The sequence below is a fragment of the Haemaphysalis longicornis genome, unplaced genomic scaffold (genome assembly GCF_048455015.1).
Source record: "Haemaphysalis longicornis isolate Haplotype H1 unplaced genomic scaffold, Haemaphysalis longicornis Haplotype H1 scaffold_8, whole genome shotgun sequence".
Classification (NCBI taxonomy): Eukaryota; Metazoa; Arthropoda; class Arachnida; order Ixodida; family Ixodidae; genus Haemaphysalis; species Haemaphysalis longicornis.
The window spans coordinates 63128759-63153390 of NW_027526445.1; the positions used below are offsets into that span (position 1 = coordinate 63128759).

The 24632-nt window shown below is 49.3% G+C and overlaps 1 protein-coding gene across 1 annotated transcript; it reads right to left on the reverse strand.

Moving 5' to 3' along the window:
* Window positions 1-591: 591 nt before the first annotated feature.
* LOC144148311 (uncharacterized) lies at window positions 592-22407 on the reverse strand. Its single transcript, XM_077679864.1, has 5 exons — window positions 22377-22407; window positions 11401-11660; window positions 9101-11229; window positions 7358-8398; window positions 592-880 (listed from the first exon to the last, which is right to left on the reverse strand). Exons 1-5 carry the CDS (start codon window positions 22405-22407, stop codon window positions 592-594), a joined length of 3750 nt encoding a protein of 1249 aa, XP_077535990.1.
* Window positions 22408-24632: the final 2225 nt, after the last annotated feature.

Below are 24632 nucleotides of genomic sequence, written 5' to 3' on the forward strand. Positions count from 1 at the left end.
ACATCATCTTGACTTTTCACCACGAAGTTCTTCCACTTAAACATTTTTCCCTATTACAATTTGTGCCCAAGTTTTTATCCGATTTTCCACCAAAACGGCGGTGTACGTTTATGGACATAAACGACAACTTCAACTTCAACATATAAATGCAGGCTTCATCCGGTGCTCCATCCGTCCACACATCCCGAACCCACGGCGCTGTTTTTAGTGCCAGCACGGTACGAATTCTTGCCGTAGCCGAACAACTTGTGCAAAATGCGGGGCGCGAAATCCTCCGAGTGGCAATTGTCCATCTACCACCCTCACTTCTGGGAACTGCGGGGGGCCTCATGGGGCGTGCTAACACCAAGGAAAAAAAATTCAAATCGAGAAAAAGTTCATCACCATCAAGGTCACTGAGAACATCACCTTCCCAGAGGCGAGAAAAAGGTTCGCCTCTTTCCCCCATGGGAGTTACGCCATCGTGGCTCAGCGGGGGGCGGAGCGGCGTCTGGTTACGGCGGGGACCCAGTAGCGCGAGTCGGATCTTGTCCCGCCCTAGTCCCCCATCGGTTTGCCTCCGGCCGCCCAACCCGAGACCACCCCACTTGCTCAGGCAGCAGCGGTTGTGGTGCCAACCATCTCTGTTGGGACCGATCCCGCTCCCACAACTACCTTCCTGTCCTCCAGTACATTGGAGGGTGCCATGGGGATGGACACCGGGGGCCTCGCGTAGGCTCCCACCGCCACCGCAGCGCCCATTCTACCTCTGGCGCCCCCGACGCACTGGGTGGTGGTGGCGCAAGCGAAGTGTCCGCGGAGGCGGTCCAAGCCCAGAGGCCCTGCCCGCCGGGCACCCCTCGGACATCGGAAGAGGAGATGAATGTCGTGCCGTTCTTGCCTGCAACGCAGCGCAAGGAGCGGCGTGCAAGGTCCAAGCCTACAGAAAGGCCAAGGAACCCCAATCCCACAGTAACAGCCCCGAAAGACGACACATAAACCCACATACACACTCCAGTCAATGGTAAATGTAAATAATGGTAACAGAAAACTTCATCCAATGGAAATGCCGAGGCCTCCTTAAAAATCTTGACGATGAGTATGAGAAGCTGCATGCCAGTCAGCTAAGTGTCATGTTTCTCCAAGAAACTCACCTTAATTCCAAACAGACAAATATCCTAATTGGTACATGGTATTCAGAAAGAACACAGTTGGCTGCACTCAATCTTCGGGTGGTGTGGCCATTGTCGCCCAGAAAATGCCACTCCCTCTGTTTAAACCCTGTTCTTGAGGCTGTAGCAATCCGTACGATAATATTTAATTGGTTGATAATGGTAAGCTCCATTTACATCTCTACTGATTTTGCACTTTTCAGCTCCGTTTTTGAGGCACTGGTTGACCAGCTACCCGAGATATATATGCTCACAGGCGACCTCAATGCGTACAACTCTCTTTAAGGCTCCTCCTAAACAGATGCCCGAGGTCGCCTGATACAGAAGTTTCTAACATTCACTAGAGCATGCCTTTTCAACAAAAAAAGGCCGACATACCGTAACTTACGACACAATACATACTAGCATCTTGACTTGGCTATTGGTTCTGCAGTTCTCTTTCGATGTCTTGAGTGGGGTGCGGGCACCCACTTATATTGTAGTGACCATTTCCCCACTTCACTAACGTTTATAGGTACATGCCCAAGCAGTCCATCTTCCCATTAGAGGTTTTATGAATCAAAAGCAAATTGGAGCACTGCAGAAAACTACACCACACATCTATAAAGCACCTACACGTGGAGGAAGCTGCCGAACTCATCACGGCGCACATCCTCGACGCTTGGCAAAAGTCCATTCCAAGGCCTTCAGTGCGTCCTGCAACCCAAGGAGGCCCTGTGGAACAAGGACTGTAGGCGGGCGGAAAAGTCCCAAAACAAGGCGTGGGGTGTCCTTCGCAGGTACCCCACGTCGGATAACCTCATCTCCTTTGAACGAGCAAAAGCACTTGGGGAGCCTGTGCGATGTAAGGCAAACAAAGACAGTTGGCGGACCTTCCCCTTATCCATAAATTCATAAACCGACACTCAGAAATTCTGGACACACATACGAGAACTCAAAAGAAAACATACACACAGCCTTTCTCTGGTTAGTACAACAGGTGAAACACTTGAAGACCAGGCTAACACACTTGCATAGCACTTCCAACACGTCCCGTTTAGCACACCTCACAGTTTCATGAAACACAAAATGTCTTTCGAAAAACGTCTCTGCGTGATAGCAACAAGTCCCACACTTCATACAATTCTCCTTTTTCCATTCATGAGCTGAACACCAACCTGACCACATGCAAACCTTCACCTCCAGGAGCTGATAAGTTTACATACACCATGATAGAACACCTACAGCCAGACACTCTTGAAACACTCTTACACCTATACAATAAAATATGGCTTTCGGTGCCTATTTCACACTCTTCGATGGAGGCCATAGTAGTGGCGTTGCTGAAGGAAGACACGGACCCTTCCTGTCTGGCCAGCTATAGGGCAATTGCAGTTACCAGCTGCCTGTGTAAACTTCTCGAGAAGATGATTAACCGGAGGCTTGTGTACTTTCTTTAGTAGAATGGTCTTCTAGAGAGGTGCCACGCAGGCGTCTAGCCTGGGCAATCCACAAATGATCAAATAGTTTATTCACAATCATACATTAAACGTTCCTTTACACACGAACAGTACTGTATGGCTGTATATTTTGGCATCGGAAAAGCCTATGATACCGCATGACGGTACGGCATTCTTCCAGACTTAAAATCTTATGGAATAACAGGTAACATGTTGAACACTCTTGATAGTTACTTGTCCAAACGAAATTTTCATGTCAGAGGTGGTCGGCACTGCCAAGGGTTCACATTCAAGAACATGGCGTGCCTTAGGGTGGAGTTTTGAGCTGCTTGCTCTTTATTGTCAACATGAACTCGCTTCGCAAAGCATTCCCTTTATCAATCTCCTGTTTAGTGTATGTTGATTGTGTAGAAATATGTTTTAAATCTTGTAACATATCCATATGTGAACGTCAAGTCCTGCTTGGGGTAAAACTTTCTCGCCTGGGTGGCGAAAATGGCTTCAAACGTAATGCCGCGAAAAGTACTTGTGTCGTATTCTCAAAGAGACGCGGAATAAAGCCGCATCCTGAAATAACTCTCAATGGTTACCCAAGTTCCGTAATAAAGAACACAAATTTTTGGGTGCGGTGATGTACGAAAAACTCACATTCATCTCCCATATCAAAAAGCTAAAGCAAATGTATCTAAAAACAATGAATATTCTGTAAATCCTTTCTCACCAATTATACGGTGCAGAAAAACAACTCCTGCTGATCCTCTATACCTCTTTGGTAGGGTCTCGCTTGGATTACGGAAGTGTTGTCTATGGGTCCGCCACGAAAACAGCGCTAAAAATGCTCGACCCAGTGCAGCACTTGGGGCTTCGCCTCTCGCTCGATGCTTTCCGTGCACGCCCAGTCTAAGCCTGTATGTCGAAAGCGACAAATGGTGCATAGAGCACCAGCGAACCTGTGTTGATGACCCGCCGCGGTGGCTCAGTGGCTAAGGCGTTGCGCTGCTGAGCACGAGGTCGCGGGTTCGATTCCCGGCCGCGGCAGCCGCTTTTCTGATGGAGGCGAAAAGCAAAAACGCCCGTGTGTACGAGATTTCGGCGCACGATAAAGATCCCCAGGTGGTCAGAATTAATCCGGAGCCCTTCACTACGGCGCGCCTCATCGCCTGCGTTGCGTCGGCGCGTTAAACCCCACAATCAATCAATCAATCAATCAATCAAGAACCTGTGTTGATCTTTTCTATGCTTCTAAAATTTTATTAATCTTTAACTATCCTTTTAAGCCAGTTTTTATGGATACGTCCAACTAACATCTCTTTTTAAATCGCCCATCCATTTCTGTTTCCTTCGCAAACAGAGTGAGAGAGGAGGTGGCTTTACCTACAGTCTCCTTTTCAAACACCTTTAAATCATCTTGCATTGATTTTATAGCACCATGGCGCCTTCCCAATGTCGTGAGACTTGTCTTTCATCCAACTTGTTAAAAATGGGGCACCGAGAAATTAAATACTGCAGAATTTGTCATTACAGGAGAAGTACCACTGTACAGAATTTTACACCTACGCCTCCAAAACTGAGTCCGCGTGTCATGTGCTGCACACAGATCCAATTTTAAAGCTTCTGAATCCATGAATGTAACTTGTACTATCTTCACAGCCGAGGCTTAAGAAATCTTTCTTGCTGTGAACCATATTGTCAAATGCCATATCACAAAATTCGTTAGTTACTCTGATTCACTAAGTGTTGTACGGGCTTTACCATCCCAAAAGAACTCTAAAAATATACATCGTCAATCTTGCTCTTCGGAAAATTGGGTCGGCATATGGTGCAAACCTTGATGGGACAGTGTGTTGTGTTGCAGGCCACTCAGGTATCGCTCGAAATGAGACAGCAGACGAAATGACCGCTGCTGCACTCACAAACATGGTGCACATAACAACAGTGCCCTACACCGACTTCAAACCACACATAAAACAACAACAACATAAAACATGGCAAAAACTTTAGAGTGAAGAGGCAAACAACAAATGGCAAATTGTAAAACCCCACTTTGGCTGATACACAACTGATTCACACAACCGACACAGAGAGGTGGCCTTGGCAAGGTTAGAGATAGGCCACACACATGTTACACACACCCATCTGCACACTCGATCCCCAAGACACATGTGCAGCGGGTATGGTCAGGGCCTATACGTAATCCGCATACTCATTCAATGCAAGGCACTTGACATACCATGACGGGAACATTTCCCACAAATTATACACACGACATATTCCACAACACCCTTCATACTTCTCAATGAACGAGCCCATTTTTTCAATCAAACGGGTTTTTGAGTTTCTCACCGATGTAAAACTTCTACATCTCATTGCTTATCATGCATCTCGTCAACCGGGGCCTTTACACCAGCCAGCTTCGTTACGTTGTGTCTTACTTTGTTTATTTTTTTACTGAAATGTGTTACTTTTAATTTCATGTCCCTCTCATAAAATGAATTTTGTTTGGCGCTCTTGCCCTTAGTTCCTCTTGCGCCATTAAAACCTAAACATCATCATCATCAAACAATTGTTTATATTAGGCCATTTCAGAAAAGGTTTAAATTACCATGAGTAGATAAGGAACGCTTGCAGTGCAGACAGACGGTAATACTTCTACACACCTGTTTATCGGACCTGTGATAGATTACTTCAACTAGATCCTGAGCAGTCCCGATGTTTTCTAATATTATCGCAACCTTGTTTAGCAACCACGTTGTTGTTCGTGCCGGCATGCCTAGAATACCAATGGGAATAGTGGTTGAAAGTTCGGAAAGCTTGAACGTTACCAGTGCAGACCTTTCCAAGGAATGCGTTGCGGTTTTTGACATAGTATGCTCGAAGGGAATGCAATATACCATCTCGAGACATTTAATTCCAGAGCAAATCATTTTTGCGTGCTAACCAAGTGAGAACCTCGTGGTTAAATTTTCGTAGGATTTTACATTTTGCTAGGTACTTATTTTAGCACGTATATTTTGCAATGGACTTTTAGGCGTGCATGTTTGTTTTACAGCAAAGCTGTATACACCTAACACCGAATGGTTTCACCGTCTTTGGAAAAACCGATCTCTTTGACAAAAACGCAAGGTGTCAAGGCAAGCCCATGCGCTAGCCTAATCAGGCATACAACATAGAGCTAAAAATGCGTTTAGAAAAACTACAAAACAAGCATTGAAACCCCATCACGGATAAAAAGGTGCGTCCCTACAACGGGAACCCTCTCTACGACCATTGGTTCCAAGTGAAGATTATGTTTGCAGGCTATCTTTGAAGAATAGCCAATACTGGTGTCACTTCATGAGCGGTTCTTGTCCAAGATAGCGAGCGCCTGCGTCAGGCTAGGCAGTACCGAGCCTTTGGCGGCCAGTGAATCCGAGGGTTGGGTAACCAGATATAATATTATAGTACTCCACTCAGTCACGACTGTAATGGACCTCGAGGTCCACCGGCTGCCAAGCCGTCGAGAGAGAGCGGAGAGCGCACGTCAGATGATAATGAGGGCTTTAATGGAACAGGGTCGCGTGGAGCGCGAGCGCGTGCCACCGCTCGGTCCGTGCTGGTGAAGAAGATGATGATCAGCGTCTTCTGCTATGTACAAAGAGGAAGAAGTTCCTACATTCTCCCCCGTCGACAGATGACGCTAGTTGGCTTCCAAGGGGTATAAAAGTTGAACGGGACGGTCGACTGTCTTTCCACAAGGCAAGTGTAAGGAGCAGGAACGGACTTTGCCATCACGCCCGCGATGAAGTTCTTGAATCCTTGCAAGAGTCCACATCTGCCTTGGACGCTGCTTTTCGCTGACGAGAACCACGTTTCCTTCCTTCAATGAATCGACCCCCTTGACCTGGTTGACAGAAAAGTTTTTGAGCTCACTTAAATATTCCTTAGACCAGCGGGTCGAAAACGCTTTTAGGTCATCTTCTCCTTCCGCCAAAGGATTAGCAGCTGGTCAGCCGATTTGTTGGGGTTCTCCACGGCTTCGTACGGTGGCAACGCCGTAAACCTCCTCCCCACAAGAAAGCTTGACGGAGATAGTGGGCACGGTTCGTTTCCGTCGTTAAATATGTAGGTCAGGGGCCGAGAGTTCAATACAGCCTCCACTTCGGTTAAAAGTGTCTCCAATTCCGTGTAACATACTAGGCGCCTGCCCAACATTTTCTTTAAGCACATCTTGATAGATCGGTCAGTCTCTCGTAGAAACCACCCCAACAAGGAGAACTTGGGCAGATAAATTTCCACTGTATTCTAAACGTCGTAAAAAATGTAAGGACATCGGGGTGTCTGATAGCTTTCCATAGCCTTTGAAGCTCTTTCGAAGCCCGCACAAAAGTTCGTGCGTTGTCGCTGTAGAGGGTTTTACACAATCCCCGTCGGGACACGAATCTCCGCAAGGCGCAGATGAAGTTTTCTGTTGTTAGGTCTTGCACGAGTTCTAGATGAACAGCCCTTGTGAGGGCACAAGTGAACAGAACAATATATCCCCGTCCTTGAGCTCTGCTTTTGATGTACAAGGGCCCAGCAAAATCAACCCCGCTTACGGAGAAAGGAAACGCTTCGGTTGTTCTGTCTTTGGGCAGCGGAGGTGTCTCTTGCACTATGGGCTTGGACTGCAGCCGTTGACAGACGAAACATCGTCCGATAGTCTATTTTACTAGTTGTCGGGCGCGTGGAATCCAGAACCTCTCGCGAACTTGGGTCAGGGTGTCTCGTACTCCTCCATGTAGGACTTGCACATGGGCGTGCTGGATCATAAGATGTGTAAAGTGCGTGTCCTTCGGTAGGAGTATGGGGACCTGGGCTTCGTATGTGTCGCTGGTGAGCACCCTTCCTCGAACTCGCAACAAACCGTCGTCATCGACTAAGAGTCGCAACTCCTTTATTTTACTGTGCGACGGAAGAGGTTTCTTGGTTGCGATGCATTTCGCCTCGACATCAAAGTGAAGCTGCTGTTCCACGCGAATGAGGTAATGCTCCGCATGCTGTACTTCTTCGGTGGTCAGAGGCCCGGTCACTTTATCCTCTTGTTTCAGGTTCTTCACGTAACGATGTACCCATGCTGTGACGCGGAGTAACTTGGACAATGAGCTGAAGCGTTCAGTGTCGATCACCTGTGGCACCAAAATAGTCGTATTCACGGCGTGAGCACCGGTCGTTGCCATCTGCTCGGGTGCGTCTAGTTGTCCGCCTTCTGGAATTATTTCCGGCCACAGATCTGGGTCAGTGAGCCAGTCTGGACCGTGCCACCACAGGTGCGATCGCTTTAGCAGGTCAGCCGAGATGCCTCTTGTCAGAAGGTCGGCTGGCTTTTCCCTTCCTGGACAGAAGCGCCAACGTGTGTAATCCGTCAGGTTCCGGATCTCTTGCACCCTGTTCCGCACGAATTTTTTCCATGTCGACGGATCGTTTCTAATCCAGCAGAGGGCAATCTGCGAGTCTGACCAAAACGTAACTTCATCGATGTCGAGTTCGCAGTTCTTCGTAATGTAGCTGTAGATACGTGCCGCTATTATAGCCGACATCAATTCAAGTCGTGCTAGCGTAACCGTTTTCAGTGGTGCAACTCTCGTCTTTGCAAGGAGATGGACTGTCCGAGCACTGCCGCTGGCATCGTGAATGGTTAGGTAGACCACGGCTCCATAAGCCGACTCGCTTGCGTCTGCAAAGACGTGAAGGTTGGATGTGCGGTTCTGGCCATGCCTTCCGGCGCCTAAAAATCTTGGGATGACTACATCGTGCAGTAGGGCTAGTTCTTCGGCCCACTTGAGCCATATGCTTCGCAGTCGATATGGTAGGGGGTCTTCTCAGTCAAGGTTTTCTCGCCAGATGTCTTGCAGCAGGATCTTGGCTTTGATAAGGAAGGGCGATAGAAAACCCAGTGGGTCATACACCCTTGCGATAGCTTGAAGAACAAATCGTTTTGTCACTTCGTGTTGCTGTATGAAGTGCAGAAGGCTGTTGTTTTTGAAGGAGAACGTGTCCGTTTCAGGGTCCCATGAAATCCCTAGAACTTTCGTCGTCCCTGACGGAGGACAATGCACCTTTTCCTGGGCAGTTATTTTCTCTTCAAAAGAAGCAGCAACATACGGATCGTTGCTCACCCACTTCCGGATATTCATGGACGCAGCACGAAAAATTTCAACGATCTCCTCATGCATTTTGATGGCTTCTGCACTGTTATCAGCTCCAATGAGAAGGTCATCCATGTACATGGGTTCCTGAAGCAGACGGGCTGTCGACGGATATTTCTTTTCGCATCGCCGAAAATGGTGCTTCAATGTAGCTGTCAACAAAAAAGGACTTGAAGTGGCCCCGAAAGGAACGCGAGTCATTCTCCAGATTTCCTGCTCTGGTAACGGTCGACCCGCTTGAGGCAATATCTTAAACCAGAGAAATCTCAGAGCATCTCGGTCTTCTTCACGTAGGAGAATCTGCAGAAATGCTTTCTCGACGTCAGCGGTCATTGCTACCTTGTACCTTCGGAAACGCAGTAGAAGGGTCACGACGTCGGGGTTCAGGTTTGGGCCAGCTTCCAAGTTCTCGTTAAGCGACTTCGCACCATTTTCATGGGATGATGCGTCAAACACGATTCGCACTTTCGTCGTAGAACGGTCTCCGCGGATCACTGCTCGGTGGGGCATGTAATACAATCGCCCGCGAGGGACGTTTCCCGTCGGTGGTACCCTTTCAGCGGATCCCTCTTCCAGGTACATTCTAATGGTAGCGTCATACCTCTCCATGAGGCTGGCATCTTTTCCTAGTTTTTTCATTAGGATGTGGAGCCGCTTCGCTGCCACAGCAAGGTTATCCGCCAAGTCAACCCATGGTTTCCACGGAAGCGCGACCTCATACCGTTCATTCGCCTTTTTGATTGTTTCCTCAAACTTGGTAATGACCAGATCGTTTTCGGAACTTCGTTCGTCCTCGCACTTGACGCCGATGCTTTCAAAGTCCCAGAAACGGTTAAGGACTTCCGAGACCTCGTTGGCTTCCACGGACGCTCGTAGCACGACAACGTTAGCACAGTGCGTGACATTAGCTCCTAACGGCAGCGGGCCTTGAACAGTCCAGCCAAGCAACGTTTCCACTGCCTTGAGCTTCGTCGTCACTGGCTTCACGTTGCCGGTTACCAGATCCCAGTAGTGGTCCGAGCCAATCAGGATCGTTATTTTGGTTTCTTCGAAACCTCGTGCGCAGAGTGCCCGTGTGTCTAAACGCATTGCTTCCATCGTCTTGATGACTTGGTCATCTGGCACGGGTATATGCTCGTTGCATATAGCATCTACTTCAAGTGCCTCGATGTGCACGGGCCTTTCTGTGTTTTGGGAAACGATGAGGAGACGTACTTTTCTCATTGTTTTTGTCGTTTTCTGGCCTCCAAATACACCCACAGTTAAAGTCTCCTCTTCCAGGAATTCACAGCCTAGTTTCTGTGACGCATCGGCAGTAATAAAACTGCGTTGGCTTCCGCCGTCAAAGAGGATCCGGTAGCGTCCATATGACGCAGAGCCTTTGACTGTCGCGGTCAAAGTCTGAAGCAGGACCATGGGGCCAGTTTGACGAGAAACTAGACTAACGGGCGTAGAGGTCACTTCGTTTCTGCTCGAGGCGTCTGGCGCGCACATGGTAGTGGCATGCCTTCGGGGGCACTTGTCGCACCGCAGTCGGCCTCGGCAGTCTTTTGCCATGTGCCATTTTTTGAGGCACCGGAAGCATCGACCTTCCTTGATGAGCAGCTGCTTCTTCCGTTTTAGGCTCCATTCGTCGCTGTCGCAAACTTCGGAACGATGCTTCACGGACTGGCAGAACAAGCACCGTTGAGGGTTGTTCGCCGAGTTTTGCAGAGCCGATACGGTGTGTAAGTTTCGGAACCTCTGTTGTCTAGGTGGCTCTTGTGGTGTCACGGCAACGTCCGGCGTTGTCACAGCTGTTTGACGCTCCACAGCTTCTCGACACCGAACTTGATGGTCGAAAAAGTCGAGAAGCTGCTGGAGTTCTTGTTGGGGTTGTGCCGTCTCGTTCTGTTGGTCAACTACGGCTTGAGTCGAGCTGGATGTCGTTGAAGTACACGTCGGTGACTTGAAGAGTTCGTGGTACTTCAAGACCATGCCGGGTGGTAGCGTTCTAAAGAGAACCTCCCGTAGCATCAAGCAGTAATTAGCGGGACTGGTGCCAAGGGCCTTCAGACTTCGTACATGCACCTGTATCTGATCGTAGAGACGTCGAAGTTGCTGTGTGTTGTTCGACGACGAAACCGGTTTCAGGTCCAGAAGGCTTCTGAGATGATCCTGGACGATGATTCTTTCGTCTCCGACGCGCTTCTTCAGGATGTCGACTGCATCCTTGTAGCACTCCTCGCTGGCCTGAAGCCCAGAGATGGCTGACGGGGCTGCTCCGGTCACGAGGGTGTTCAAATAGTTAAATTTGTCCGCAGTGCTCAGTTCGCTGTTGTTGTGCACAGCCGATGAAAACTGCATCCAGAAACGCTGCCAGTTCTTCCGGTTCCCGTCAAACTTGATTAAGTCAAGCTGGGGCAGCTTAGACTTGCTGGTGGCCGGAGTAGGGCAGCTCATCGGTCGTGTGGGCAGTCTGGATGCAAGGGCGTTCTGCAGCTCAAACCGCAGGGTCGCTGTCGTGTTCACGACCTTATCGCCGTATCTCCCAGCGTCCTACGTCTCATTATCCAGCAGGTCTTCTGGCGTTTCGTCGAAAATACGGTCGTCGAGCTTCCTGATCTGCTGGTGGAGCGCTTCGATTCGCTCAAGCAGAACGCTCACCTCGGACGCCGAAAGTCCTGGCTGCCCTCGCAGCGCTGCTTCCGCTTCGGCAATTACGCTGTCCAGCTGAGAGCGGAGACTCTGGCGACGTCGGAATAGCCGTTCCATGGCAGTCAGCTGGCGGCCGGGGATTCTGGGGCCAAGGTCGCCGGCGCCGCGTCGGTTCAAAGGGCTTGCGCGGCTCCGGGCGTCGATGAGGTAGGCCTTGTCGCGAGATCCCGGGTTTCCGGTACCATGTAATGAACCTCGAGGTCCACCGGCTGCCAAGCCGTCAAGACAGAGCGGAGAGCGCAAGTCAGGTGATAATGAGGGCTTTAATGGAACAGGGTCGCGTGGAGCGCGAGCGCGTGCCACCGCTCGGTCCGTGCTGGTGAAGATGATGACGATCAGCGTCTTCTGCTATGTACGAAGAGGAAGAAGTTCCTACAACGACAGTTAGCAACGGCTACCATTTTCGCCATTATAGGTGAAGTGAGATTGCCTCGTCTACGGCCTCCACGTTGCCTGCACCCTGGTAGTTCGATAAGGACCCTATCGAGGGTACAACAAAATGGCACCTTTAGACACCCTTGTGATGTTGAGCTGCTGTTTCACGCGTTATCTTTATTTAGCATTCGAAGCGACATCATTCGCCCGCAGCTGATGAGCAGGGAAGGAGCACAGACCGGAGTTGACCTGCTAGAACAGATAAAGAACAAAACGGAGGCGCCCATTACCGGCCGCAGCGTAAACAGATGTCAAACAATGCGAAGTCACCGATATTCCTAGCGACAGCACGGAACCATTGGAGAAAAGAGTGCCTATATTCTCTACCATTATCGTGTAACACCATGCGAGCGCAAGGGGCAAGCCCGCCGAGATTACGAGAAACATTTATTACCCTTTAACATTACCTTTTGTGGTGGATTTCAAACGCTTTACTCGAGATCCTGTTTCGAAGGGCCGGATGGCGACCAACATTTTTAAACAGAAACAAGTCAGCAGTTTTGGTATCCTTTGAAGTTTCACTTAACCATTTTCTCGGCTTAAGGCAGTCATTGACTTCCAAACCATTCTAATTTCATTTCTTCAACAATAAGACGTAAAAGAAGCTCCAAAACATGATGATATATGCACAACCAACTCAGCACACGGGTGCTTAATACAGGCAATGCTCGAAATAAGACACTCATACACAATATGGATTCTAATGAGTGCACAGGGAATAGTGATAACAGCAACCATGCTTTCCTAATACATTGGAAAAGACAAAGATGAGCTGTTGTCATTTTATTATATACGCGGCGTTTCTTCGGTGAGATGTCATTCGCCAGTCGCTGAAGCAACCAAAGCAATTAAACCACTAGTCATCGAGTAGTCAGTCAGCGCAGATGTTTAACCTAGTACGTGTATCGCAAGGCGCGTGTTGTTACAATAATGTAAGCTGCCCCTCTGTTAGAGCTTCCCTCATAAAAGTAACCCACAACTTCGCAACTGCAAAGAAAAGCAACAGCAAATTATTGTGTTCTTGATTGTAGATCATTAACTCTCTTGAAAGCTACATAAGTGCTCTTTCTATTGATTCAACGTGGGAGCTTTTTTTAAGGAAAGAGAAATGGTGCAGTATTGCGAATTTAATGTTAAAAGTGCTATGCTAAACCTGGCGTTTCGCCGCACCAGAAAGCGTTTTATACCGGCCATTTCTTTGGTATCTCCAGCATAAAATAATGAGCGATGATATTGTCACGTTGCCAAAGACGACGCAGTTGTCTTTAAGGTTATTGGAGCAAACTTGTGCTCCCCTAACAACTCAAAAAATACCAGACGGTGAAACAGCATTAACAAGGTGAGGTGCGTAAAGCAGTGTCGGCGATTCGAATGCCATGGCATCTGCTCTGCAGGCTTTTATCTCTTGGCGCGAGTGTTTCTCGAACCGTCGATTCACATCCAAAACATTGTAGATCAAAGAAGATCATTCTGGGCTAGACACGTTAGGGCGAGACCGTCGGCTTATCTGAATGTGATAGCCCATGCGGCATAAATATAAAGAATGGAAGAAGAGCTCCGCTTGAGACGCAGATAACACAGCCGGGCACGGCCGGGCAGCAAAAACAAACCATAAACTTATACATGGTTCCCGGCATTACCCCCCCCCCTCTAAGAGTGCATCAACCTGATGCTAAAATAAAAGACAGTCTAAACAACAACAATAATAAAAAGTCCGTTATCTTGCATAGTAAGGTTTCAAGCGAACCAAGCGGATGACTTCGAGCCGCGTGCGTTGTTTTGATGTTGCGGAATGAGCATCGGAGATCACCTCGCAGGTAAGTTGGCCGACACGTCGTAGAATCTGGTAGGGTTCGGAATACCGTCGCAGAAGCTTCCAACTGCCCGCGTCGTAGGATGGGTGTTCCAACCCAAACACGATCCCCTGGGTGGTACTCGAGGTCTAGGCATCGGATGTTGTGGCGCCCGGCATCGACCAGCTGCTGGTTTGTTGTACGAACTCGAGGGAGCTGGTGGGTCTCCTCCGCACGCTGAAGGTATCCCGTGACGTCGGGGTTGAGGTCGTCGTCTTCTACATGCGGAAGCATGGCGTCAAGCATCGTAGTCGACAGTCTTCCGTAGACAAGCTCGAACGGCGTCATTTGCATAGTATCCTAGATAGCCGTATTGTACGCAAACGTGACATACAGGATCTCATCGTCCCAAGTCTTATGTTCAACGTCGACGAACATTGACAGCATATCCGCGATCGTCTTGTTCAGACGTTCAGTTAGTCCGTTCGTTTGGGGGTGGTACGCTGTCGTGCTTTGGTGATCCGTGTTGCTGTAACGTCAGATTCCTTGCATAAGCTCCGCCATGAAAGCCGTTCCGAAGTCCATGAAAAGGTCTTCTGGGGCTCCATGTCGCCGCACAACTTGGTTTATGAAGAGCTTGATGACTTCTTGTTCAGTCCCCCTCGAAAGAGCGGTGGTCCCTGGGTACCGCGTCAAGTAGTCTGTCGCTACAACAATCCACTTGTTCGGTGATTGTGACGTAGAGAACGGGCCTAGGAGGTCCATTCCAATCTGTTGAAAGGGCCTCGACGAAACGGCGATCGGTTGCAGAAGTCCGGTGGGTCTTGTCGGCGGCGTTTTTCGTCGCTGGCAGTCACTGCAACTCCGAACGGAGTGGGTGACATCGAATGTAAGGCGCGGCCAGAAGTACTCCACCTTGATTTTTGCTATAGTGCGAGCTGTGCCGATATATCCGGAAGTTGGGTCGTCGTGGTACGCTTCCAAAATTTCGTCACGGCGGCCTGCGGGGACGACAAGTAGATAATTCCTCGTCGTTCAGGGCTGAAATTCTCCTTCACGAGGACGGAGTTTTTGATGCTCAATGCATGTAAGTTCCGCATGAACGCCCTAGGCGCGGCGACATTGCGTCCACCGAGGTAGTCTATCATGACGCGTAAGTCGGCGTCGGCACGCTGCTGGGCGGCAAGGGTCGCTCTCAGTCATGACTCCGAAGAACGTGCTGTTTCATCGGAGTCTTGTGGTGGTGGGTCAACGGGGGCGCGGGACAGGCCATTGGCGCCGGAGTGTTTCCTCCCGGATTCGTAGATGGTTGTAACGTCGAACTTTTGCAGGCGCAAGGTCCACCGCCCAAGACGGCCAGAGCGGTCCCTCAAAATGGCTAGCCAACGCAGCACATGGTTGTCTGTCACAACCTTGAATGATCTACCATAGACGTATTGGCGGAATTTTGAAATTTCCATTATAATTGCGAGGCACTCTTTTTCAGAGGCTGAGTAATTTTTTTCCCCCTTCAACCGACCACGGCTGGCAAAGGAGATTACTTTTTCGCAACCACTTTGCGTTTGGACGAGAACGGCTCCCAAACCTATACCCCGGGGGTCGGTCTGCATTTCTCTTTCGGCGTTTTCGTCAAAATGAGCGAGCAAGGAGGGTTTTCCAGGCGCAGTTGGAGCTCGCAGAATGATCTTTCTTGGGCGTTTTCCCAGGCGAAAGGGGTGCTTCGCACGGCCTTTTTGTCTTTCGGCATGGGGGAGTTCGCTATGGCTGATGTTTACGCTGGGTCAGGCAGGACTCCTCCGGTGTTAACGACTTGTCCCAAAAACTTGAGTTCCTCGTGAGCGAAGCAACACTTTTCAGGCTTTAGCGTTAAGTCCGACATACGAATAGCCTCGAGTGCAGACTACAATCTTGCGAGGTGTTCGTCGAAATTTCGGGCGAACACCACAACGTCGCCGAGGGATACAACAGAGCTGTGTCACTTCAGGACAGCTAACACAGTGTTTATGACACTTTGAAACGTTGCTGGCACCGTGCACAGCCTAAACGGCATCACCTTGAACTCGTATAGACCATCCGGGGTTATAAATGCAGCCTTCTCTCGGTCTCTCTCGTCCACATCAATTTGCCAGTAGCCGGTATTCAGATCCATCGATGAGTAGTACTTCGCATGCGAGAGGTGGTGAAGGTCGTCGTAGATTTGTGGCAGGGGGTACACGTCCTTTTTGGTGATTTTGTTCAGTCGCCGGTAGTCAACGCACAAACTTAAAGTGCCATCCTTTTTCTTCACGAGTACGACCGGCGCAGCCCACGGACTTCTCGATGGCTGTATAATGTCGTCGGTGAGCATGTTGTCGACCTAATTCCGGCTGGCTTCGCGCTCGTGTAAAGAGATGCTGTACAGTGACTGTCGGGTAATTCGGGCTCTATCTTCGGTTATTATCCGTTGCTTCGCCAGGGGTGCCAGATGTAATTTTGAGTTCGATGAAAAACACTCGCTGTAGCGATGCAGAAATTCCAATAAGTTCTTCCGTTCTTCTTGCGGTAACGCCGGATTCACCTCGAACGGATTCGGAATCTTGAGGGTATCTTCGGGTGAGCGTTCAAAGTCGGGGACCGCGATCACGTCACTCGTTTCTTCCGTTTTTTAGGAACGCAAGTGCAGCGCCCCTGTTTAGATGCTGGTATTCCTCGCTGAAATTAGTGACCAAAACTTGGGATTCGCGTTGCTTGAAGAGCGCAATGCCTGTTGTGACGGAGACACCCGGGTCGAGGAGCAACCTTTGACCACTCTCTACGATAGCGCCGACGTCAGAAACAGCATCTTCACAGTAAACCGTCATCATCAAGCTTGCGCAAGGTGGCAGGGTGACATGATCATCTGCGATCCTTACAGCAGCACAGTGTTCGGGGTTCGCTTTCGGCGTCATGGAGTGATCGGAGGAAAAAGTTGTGGACTCGGCCTGTAGATCAATTATTGCACCAATGCCCGTCAAAAAGTCTATTCTAAGGATGACGTCGCGGAAGCAGTTAGGCAAAATGACGAACGCTGAGGCTACGTTGTGCCGTCTATGGGAACGCGCGATGTGCACGTTCCACTTGGCGTCACGAGTTGGCCTCCTGTTGTGCGAATGAGCGGACCGTCCCATCTTGTCGTAACTTTCTTCAGCTTGGACGCGAATGACCTGCTCATTACCGAATAGTAGGCTCCCGTGTCGATGAGGTCGACTACATCAAAGCCGCCGATGGACAATCGGACTTCGGACGCCGCCTTCCTCGAGTTCCAGGTGCATTGGGGCGTCGCATCTCGGCTTCTGCGTGTTGACGGTCCGGCACTGTGCGTCGTCGTTGTCGTCGTCTTCTCGGCGGCCGTCTCTGTCATGTTGGGTACGCTTCGCGCCACGTAGCTGTCTTCGTGTTCGGGAGTCTCGTCAGGGTTAGTTCGCGTAGTCGGGATGAGGGCATGGCGTGATTCACTGTCTTCAGCGAGTCGCTGCTTCGTTGGGGTGTTTATTTTTCCGCCGTTGTGCAACATTACCTCCCAAAGTTTCTGGTTTTAGTTTCCCCTGCGTGGGCTGGGGGACCTTCTAAGTGAGAAGTCAGCATTGATATGGTGGGTCGGTTATTGGTATGGATAGGGCGACGGCGAATGGTTGAAACAGGCTGTAACACGGCTGGTTTGAGACAGGTAGTCGTCTATCTCCCATGGTCGTTGCCCAGGGAGAGGGCTAGGCGCGTCAACGAAGAAACCACGCAGTCCCAGTCTCTTGTAGGGGCACGACGGTAGATGTGATCGGCCTCTCCGCAGTGGTAGCACAGCGGACGATTATCGGTGGTTTTCCAAACGTCGGTCTTTCTTGGCGTCTGGTTTTGGGCTGTGGACGGCGGTACAGTGGAGGGCGACTACAGTGGGGATGGCGGCGAGAGTGGGCGGCAGTACGGTGGTGCTTCTTGTGGACGGGCTGGAGCAGGGCGGGGTCGACGAACAGCCATTGAGTAGGTCATCCTCTGTGGCTGGCGGGGTGCTCCGGATGGCATAGAAGTGCCCAAAGCGTGTTGAACCTCTTCGCTGATGACGTCAGTAAGGGAATCCACTTGAGGTCGCGGCGTCGTCGGAAAAAGCTTCCGAAGGTCCTCCCTGACCACTGCTCGGATAGTCTCGCGCATAGTGTCTGAGCTTGTAGCCCCGGCACTGATCGTCTCGGAAACGAGCGCGTCTACCGGGTGATCGTACTGCCTTGTTCAAACTTCCAGCGCCTTCTCCATCGCGGCCGCCTCGGACGTGAATTCGGTCACCTTCTTAGGAGGGTTGCGGACAAGGCAAGCAAAAAGGTCCTGCTTTACTCCTCGCATGAGAAACCTTAGTTTCTTTTCGTCTGTCATCTCCGGATCCACACGTCGAAACAACGTCTTCATCTCCTCAACAAAGATCACTACCCCTTCTTTGGGGTGTTGCTTGCGCGTTTCTAGCAAAAGTTCGGCTCGTTCCCTTCGCACACCGGTGGCGAACGTTTTAAGGAACTCGCTCTTGAAGAGGTCGGCAAAATTGAACAAAGTGCGGTACAGAAATAACGAGTCCCTTATGATTTCAGCAATACCGAATGCGTAAAATGTATTGAAGTAGGAGTACAGGATTGATTTTAGGATGTTTAATTACAAAAATATCGTACTTTATTTTATTACTCTCCCAACTCTTGCAAAGCCGACATGAACGCCCTGTGGCGCTGTTTTGTCTCGCCAACCGTTAGTGTTTTTTTTTCTGATAAAGGGCGTTGTAAATGATCTGCACTACCCAGCCACGGGCAGGATAGCGGAGAAAAACGCTTTCTGACGCCCGCGCATTCGACATAATTTTATTTCAGCCTCATTTTAAGGGCTGCATTATATTTCGAAAATGTGTGCCACCAAAATATTATTTTAAACAATTTTATCATTTTACTTCTTAGTTTCTCCACGTCACAGTGTAGCGAGAACACTTTGCCTAAAACAACGCTGTTTTAAATACGCGTCAAATTACACATCAGATAAGTACAAGCTTAAGGTATTTCCTCAGCTTTTCTTGGTACTTTTTGTTAGCGACGTTTTGTTAGCTATCCCGACATTGGTATTTATGCCCTAACGTTATTATCCCTCAATGAAATACCGTTCATGTCGGGAGAAATTTGCGGATATAATATGCCAACAGAGGATCGTAAGAAGACCAGAGAATTGCACGGCAGGAGGCAGGTTCTCGCTAACACGACACTTTAGCCTTTTTCGCTGCAGACCCGTTGCTGCAGGCTTTTTAGTGCTAAAACATCCCCTATTTGCTGTGGAGATCGATGGCAGCAAAACGTCAAGTCGAATCCCTACAAGCTAGGTGTGGGAAGAGGGAGATTATCTGAATGCCTAATGCCTATTACGGAGGAAGAAAGGGGCGGCAGGCCGCCAAAGTCACTTTTAAAAAGATATCGTAAACAGTGCGATAGTTCAACCGCACATCATCCCTGGGAATGCGTAGAACGCGCGTGCGAAAAATTCCCGCAAAAGGTTTCTGTGGCCCGTGGAAGGTATTCCCATCGGTTGAACCACAAGCGCGCAAAAGAAAGATGAAAGACACACACACATTTCTAAAGATTCACGATAAATATTCAAGAATCGGCGTATAAGCTTCTGCTCAGTATAGCTTCTCATTCCGAAACGTCTTGTCCACAATTTCTCTCAGAAATGTGGAGCTTTATAAAGTAAATAAACCAATAATGTGTGGCATTTCAAAAAGAGAACCATACATTAAAAATGTTCTTGGAAATTTTTATCAATATAGGCGTGTTTTCAATTATGGCATGTAAAACATTCTTCACATTGCCATCGCAGAATACATGGCGTCCGTATATCTTCCAAAGCGGATACTCCGTATAACTTCCAAAGCGGAAACACAAAACAGTATTGTGAAGATTCCAGATCAGAACACTACCCCCCTCCCCCCCCCCCCGTTGGGCTTAGTTACTGAGGCGCTGTGCTCCCGTCCCGAATGCCCCGGCCGCCGCAGCCGTTGTGTCATTTCTGCAAGAAAAGAAACCCGTATCAGGTTTTACCAGCTTGTTAAAGGGATCACATACTTGTATTAATTTTTTGAGCCCTCCGCCTCAGAGCGTTTTATAACCCACGTGTTCTGTACGCTTTTGACACCATATTTAGGACACAAGAGGCCCAGTCACGCCATTTTTCTGAACGTTTTCGACCCCACTGCTGTTCGTTCGCTCTTTGCAATTGTTAAGCTTCACAATTGTTAAGCCTCACATCATAAAATTTGTGGAGATAGAGTAAACTTCACTACATCACGAAAATGCTCTGAGAGGCGTCGTCATTCAAGGATGCCTTGAACTCGGGCCTTGTCGACAGCCCTTTCAATCAAGCGCAGCTACTCTTCGAGGCTGAAGCTTGCCAAAGCTCTCTCCCAAAAAAGGTGGATGTTGGAAGGTCTAGGGGAGATTTGTCGCAGACGCGCACATGCGTCTCATAGTCCCAGGCTATCCAAAGAAGCGGCAAAGTGGAGAAACGTGTTCCCGGTCTAGGAGGTAAAGTCTGGTGGGATGTGTCAAGGTGCTAACCTGCCGGGTGGGCAACATTCTTATCGGGTTTCCTGGTAGCGATTTGTGCCTTGAAGAATAGGTTTTCCTGGACAGCCTATAGTGCTTCACAATTTTCTGGAAAGTGACAACATTATGCTTTTTCTCTGGCTGGGCTTCATTATCGCTGGTTCGACGGGTCAAATCTCGAGCCACGAGGTAGGCGATCTTGTTGTCGGGGGTGCCCCCGTGAGCTGGTGCCCGTACAATCCTCACTTATATCGTTGGTGGCTTCTGCTGGCTCAGTCGAAGTGTTATTACCTGCAATCGACCGTTGCCAAAATTGCGACACGCCTGATTACAGTCGGTAATTATAACTTTGGCGTCCCGTTGGCTAAGCGAAAATGCTTTCACCGCTTCTTCTGCTTGAAGAGGGCTACGTCAGGCGATGGACATGCTCCACCCTTTGGGGCCTATTTAAAACGACGGTGGCTGCCATGGCGACATTTTCGTCGTACCTGGATGCGTTCGTGTATGCGGTAGATGAGGAATCTCCGTACAGTTTAAATATTGTCCACGTTCAGCATTCTCGGCGCACTGCGTGATGCACAGAGTGTATAGTGCGTGATAAGTTGGGCACAAATAGGTATTCATTAATGGGTTTGGGTACGTTTCCAGTAAGGGCAGCTGGGTAGCTGACTGGGACCGACAGCCCAAGGCATGTGAGGATCAACCTCCTCGTTTTGGTTACTGCTAAATTTATTCTTTAGCTGACCTTTGCGCAGCCATTACTACTCGACCAAATTGTTGATGCCAAGTAACAGTAGCCATTCAGTAGAGGTGCTTGGCGGGAGGCGCATGGCTTGATTGTATGCCTTCCTGGTCGGAATATCCTCGAGCTCCATGGGTTCAAGCTGGCCGTAAGGTATGTCGTAAGTTATCCTTTCCGTAGTAGGCCTCGACAAGGCTAAGGATGTCCTCTACCTGCATGCCCATGGTTTTAGTCGCGAATCGGCGTATCATACGGGTACCCCGGTATGTTGTATTTTGAGCTCTTAGAGTATAAGGGTGTCGGGGCGGTCCGCGTGGAATATCATGCCCTGGTTATTCCCAGTCGAAGATGGTGCAATCAAATCGCACTCTAGGCAAAGAGTGACAGTGGGTGAACCTAGAGAATACGTTGTGCACGTTAAAACCAGGAGTAACTTAATCTTCCGGGGGCGCAGCTGACAGCACATGACTTGGCATAGGCAGACCCCACATCCACTGCTTGTTCTACGAGGCTCTCTAACTCTTCGATTGAACCAGCGGACGACCAGATTGTTATGTCGTCAGCGTATAGACCATGGCAGATTCCCGGGATGTTGTCGAGGAGCGGCAGAAGGCCTAGCATGGCAATGTTGAAAAGGATAGTGGACAGTACAGCTCCTTGCAGTGTTCTGTGGTCACCCAGTGAGAACTTCGTCCGTAGCTTCCCGGAATTTTAAGACAGCTTTACCTACAGAAAGTAAATCTCTGATCTTGTTGTATAGCATGGCTCCAAATCCATGTGTGTTCAACCGGTGCAAACGTTTTATGTGTTTGACATCATCAAACGCCTTTTTGGTGTCCACTGCGAGGATGGGAGTGGGAGAGGCACGAGTCGCCGCGGCCATCACTACCACTTTAGGTTGGGGTACAATATGCAGCGTTGAGTGTTCCGGATGAAATCTCACCATCCTTGTCGGGATTATAGAAGTCTTCCAGATACGCTTGGTGCAGTTTGTTGAGAACCAAACGCTCTAGGAGTTTTTCCACACACGAAGTAAGAGAGATGCGTCTTGAGTTTCCAAAGGTTGTTGGTTCGCCTCGTTTTGCTAAGAGGCGGACACCTCTGTTTTGCAATCCTCGGGTAGGACAGCCCCCTTCCACATTTTGTTGAGGTGGGAGCTGAATTCAAGCAGCGAACGGCCGTCGAGATTGGTGAGTGCTTTGTTACTGATTTGGTGAATTCCTGGCGTTGTGTGGCGCCTCATATTTTGCCGCCGTAACTTCCTGAAGGTGAATATCCTCGTCAAGAAGCTCACTTAGGCGACCGGTCGCTTCGGGCAACGGCTGCGACGGTTGCGTAGGGATGTACTGGGCGGTGAGAGCCAAAAGGACATCCGCTTACCTGCAGGAAATTGTTGAATGATTGTGGACATGTTGTGGTGTGGTTCCATCTGACTTGTGTCGCACTGTTAAAATACCAGAGCAGTGGTGTTTAGTGTGATTTGAAGCCCACCGAAAAGGGTCAGCCAACTTTCTCTCGCAAGCTTGTTCGCGTATTCTGCAGCCTTGGCAGCGAGTAGAAGAATACGCCTCTTTAGCTTGCGTTTCATGCTCTGATTTTTCCACTGTTAAACAGACTTTATCGGGTTTTCCATATATGAAGGAAGCTGGCGTCCATGCAAGGAGTGGTGGTGGAAGTCTCTAATGTCTTGCCATGTGCCTTCACATCCCGTGACAACTGTGCGATCCATTCTTGAATGGTCGAGAAATTGTGTTCTTCCCTTTGGTGTCTTTCTCCTCGTGTTTCTCTTACCTTCGTCCAGTCCGAAAGATGGCGAACCAAGTACTGACCTTGTATTCTAACCCATGTAGAGTGGTGGCCAGTAGCGCATGATCACGGGCTTGCAATTGGTCCAAATTGGTCCATGTCACATGGGGGTTGTTTTTTGTGAAAGTGAGTTCAGGATTGATGTTTTTTAGCGTGCTCGCGCCGGTTCTTGTACTCGTCGTGGCATCGATTTGAGCTGTGAGGTTCATGGCTTCAACAAGTCTCTAAAAAAGGTTGCCTCTGTGATTTACGTATTTATAGCCCCATAAGTGAAGGGCCGCGTTGAAGTCGCCTGATATAAGCACCGGGTTGTTCGCTACTCTGGAGGTGGCCTGCTCAGATGCATGTATGAGGATTCCGGGCGGACATCTCGGACGCCAGTAAACGTTTTGGAGTTCAACAGAGTATTCTTTCTTTTACCTTGTTGCGGTATTAGCACAAGCCGGGTAGTGAGCGGTTCGGATTGCTGTAGGGGGTGCTGTATAGCAACTAATCTTTTACTAACGATGGTGTGAATGTGGTTCGCTTCATAAGAGTGGTACGCGAGTTTACCGGGTAGGCCAGTCCGTGTTGACGTTTCCTGAAGCACAACAATGTCAGCAGGGGATGTTTACGAAGATAGGCTTTCAACAAAAGAGCCGCATTTATTTTTAAAACTTCGGCAGTTCCAGTGCGAAATTGTGGTCTTCCCTGAAGAGTCCTAACGAGGGTTAGGCAGCTGTAGGAGAACAATCATCCTTGCCAATACCTAGATGGTTATGGTGCATATAGAGCTCTTGGTGCATGTGGAGTTCAGTAGGCTCGGCTTTAGTTGCTCTATTCAGCTGCCGGGATGTGCATGGTCTCAAGAGCCTTTCTTGATACCTAAACTTTCCTAAATGTAATCAGCAATGTCTGGTTGAGATGCTGCGATGTCTTGTTTGGTAGCTGGCAAGTGCTGCTGGATCGATGGCTGTATAGTCTGCTCTATAGTAGCATATACGGGTTGGAAAATCCTAACCTCTTTATCCGCTACATCTTGGCCGGTAGAGTAATCAGGTGGAAGAAGATGCAGCGGGTCGATCGGTATTGCGGTTGCCGGTTGAGTAGCCGCCTGTAGGGCTTCGACCGTGCTGGTTTTCATATCCATTACCGCATGGAGGGTAGCCCATGGTGGAAAAAGCAGACCCTGCTCGTCGCTGGGGTTTACGGCTGCCTGTCAATGGGAGGGCTCTGAGTATGTTGCGGCTTATTTTTTTCTTTTACCGTTTAGGTTTGATGAGGTGTCGGGATTTTGTGTCTGCCTCTTCTACTTCTTTGCCAGTTTTACAAATTTGGCTTCGAATAGCGAAAAGTTTTGCTCGCATACCACCTAGCTCTCTCTCAATGTTGGCGTTCTCATTGGCTACTCATGCACTATAGGCGCTCGACCTAGCTAAATCTCGAATTACTGCGGCATGTAGAGATTGGGAGACGTAAAGTGTGGCCAGGTCACCTGTGGTGGAGTATACGAAGCTGGTTGCTTCTTCGCCCACCACACGTCAATGGGCGTTCACTTGGAATTCTGCTTCGAAAAGACGTACGTTTTTTTACGAAGTATTCTGCCTTGATCATATGGTGCATATAGATATTCCCTTCTTGGCTGGCACTGCGCCTTGTTGATGAGCGAGGATGGCGAAAGAGCAAAGTTCGGGAAAAGGAAAGTGGGTCTGTCGGGAGGACTGCTGGTTTTGGCGCTGAGGCTTCGAAAGACTCACGGGTGGCAGGTACCGTTTAGTGCAAGGCTAGTCTGATGCCTTGTGTGTGCCCCCGCACAAGTTCCACTGGGGGTGGCACTCATTCTGTGCCGTT

What these genes read in the sequence shown, in the direction of transcription:
- LOC144148311 (XM_077679864.1), bottom strand. Translation starts at nt 22,407, where the DNA reads ATGTCCACAATCATTCAACAATTTCCTGCAG. An exon ending in CTTCTACTGCGTTTCCGAAG is followed by an intron (nt 8,399 to 9,100) that starts GTACAAGGTAGC and finishes TCGACTGCGAAG; the next exon opens with CATATGGCTCAAGTGGGCCG. An exon ending in ATGATCCAGCACGCCCATGT is followed by an intron (nt 881 to 7,357) that starts GCAAGTCCTACA and finishes GCTGCGTTGCAG; the next exon opens with GCAAGAACGGCACGACATTC.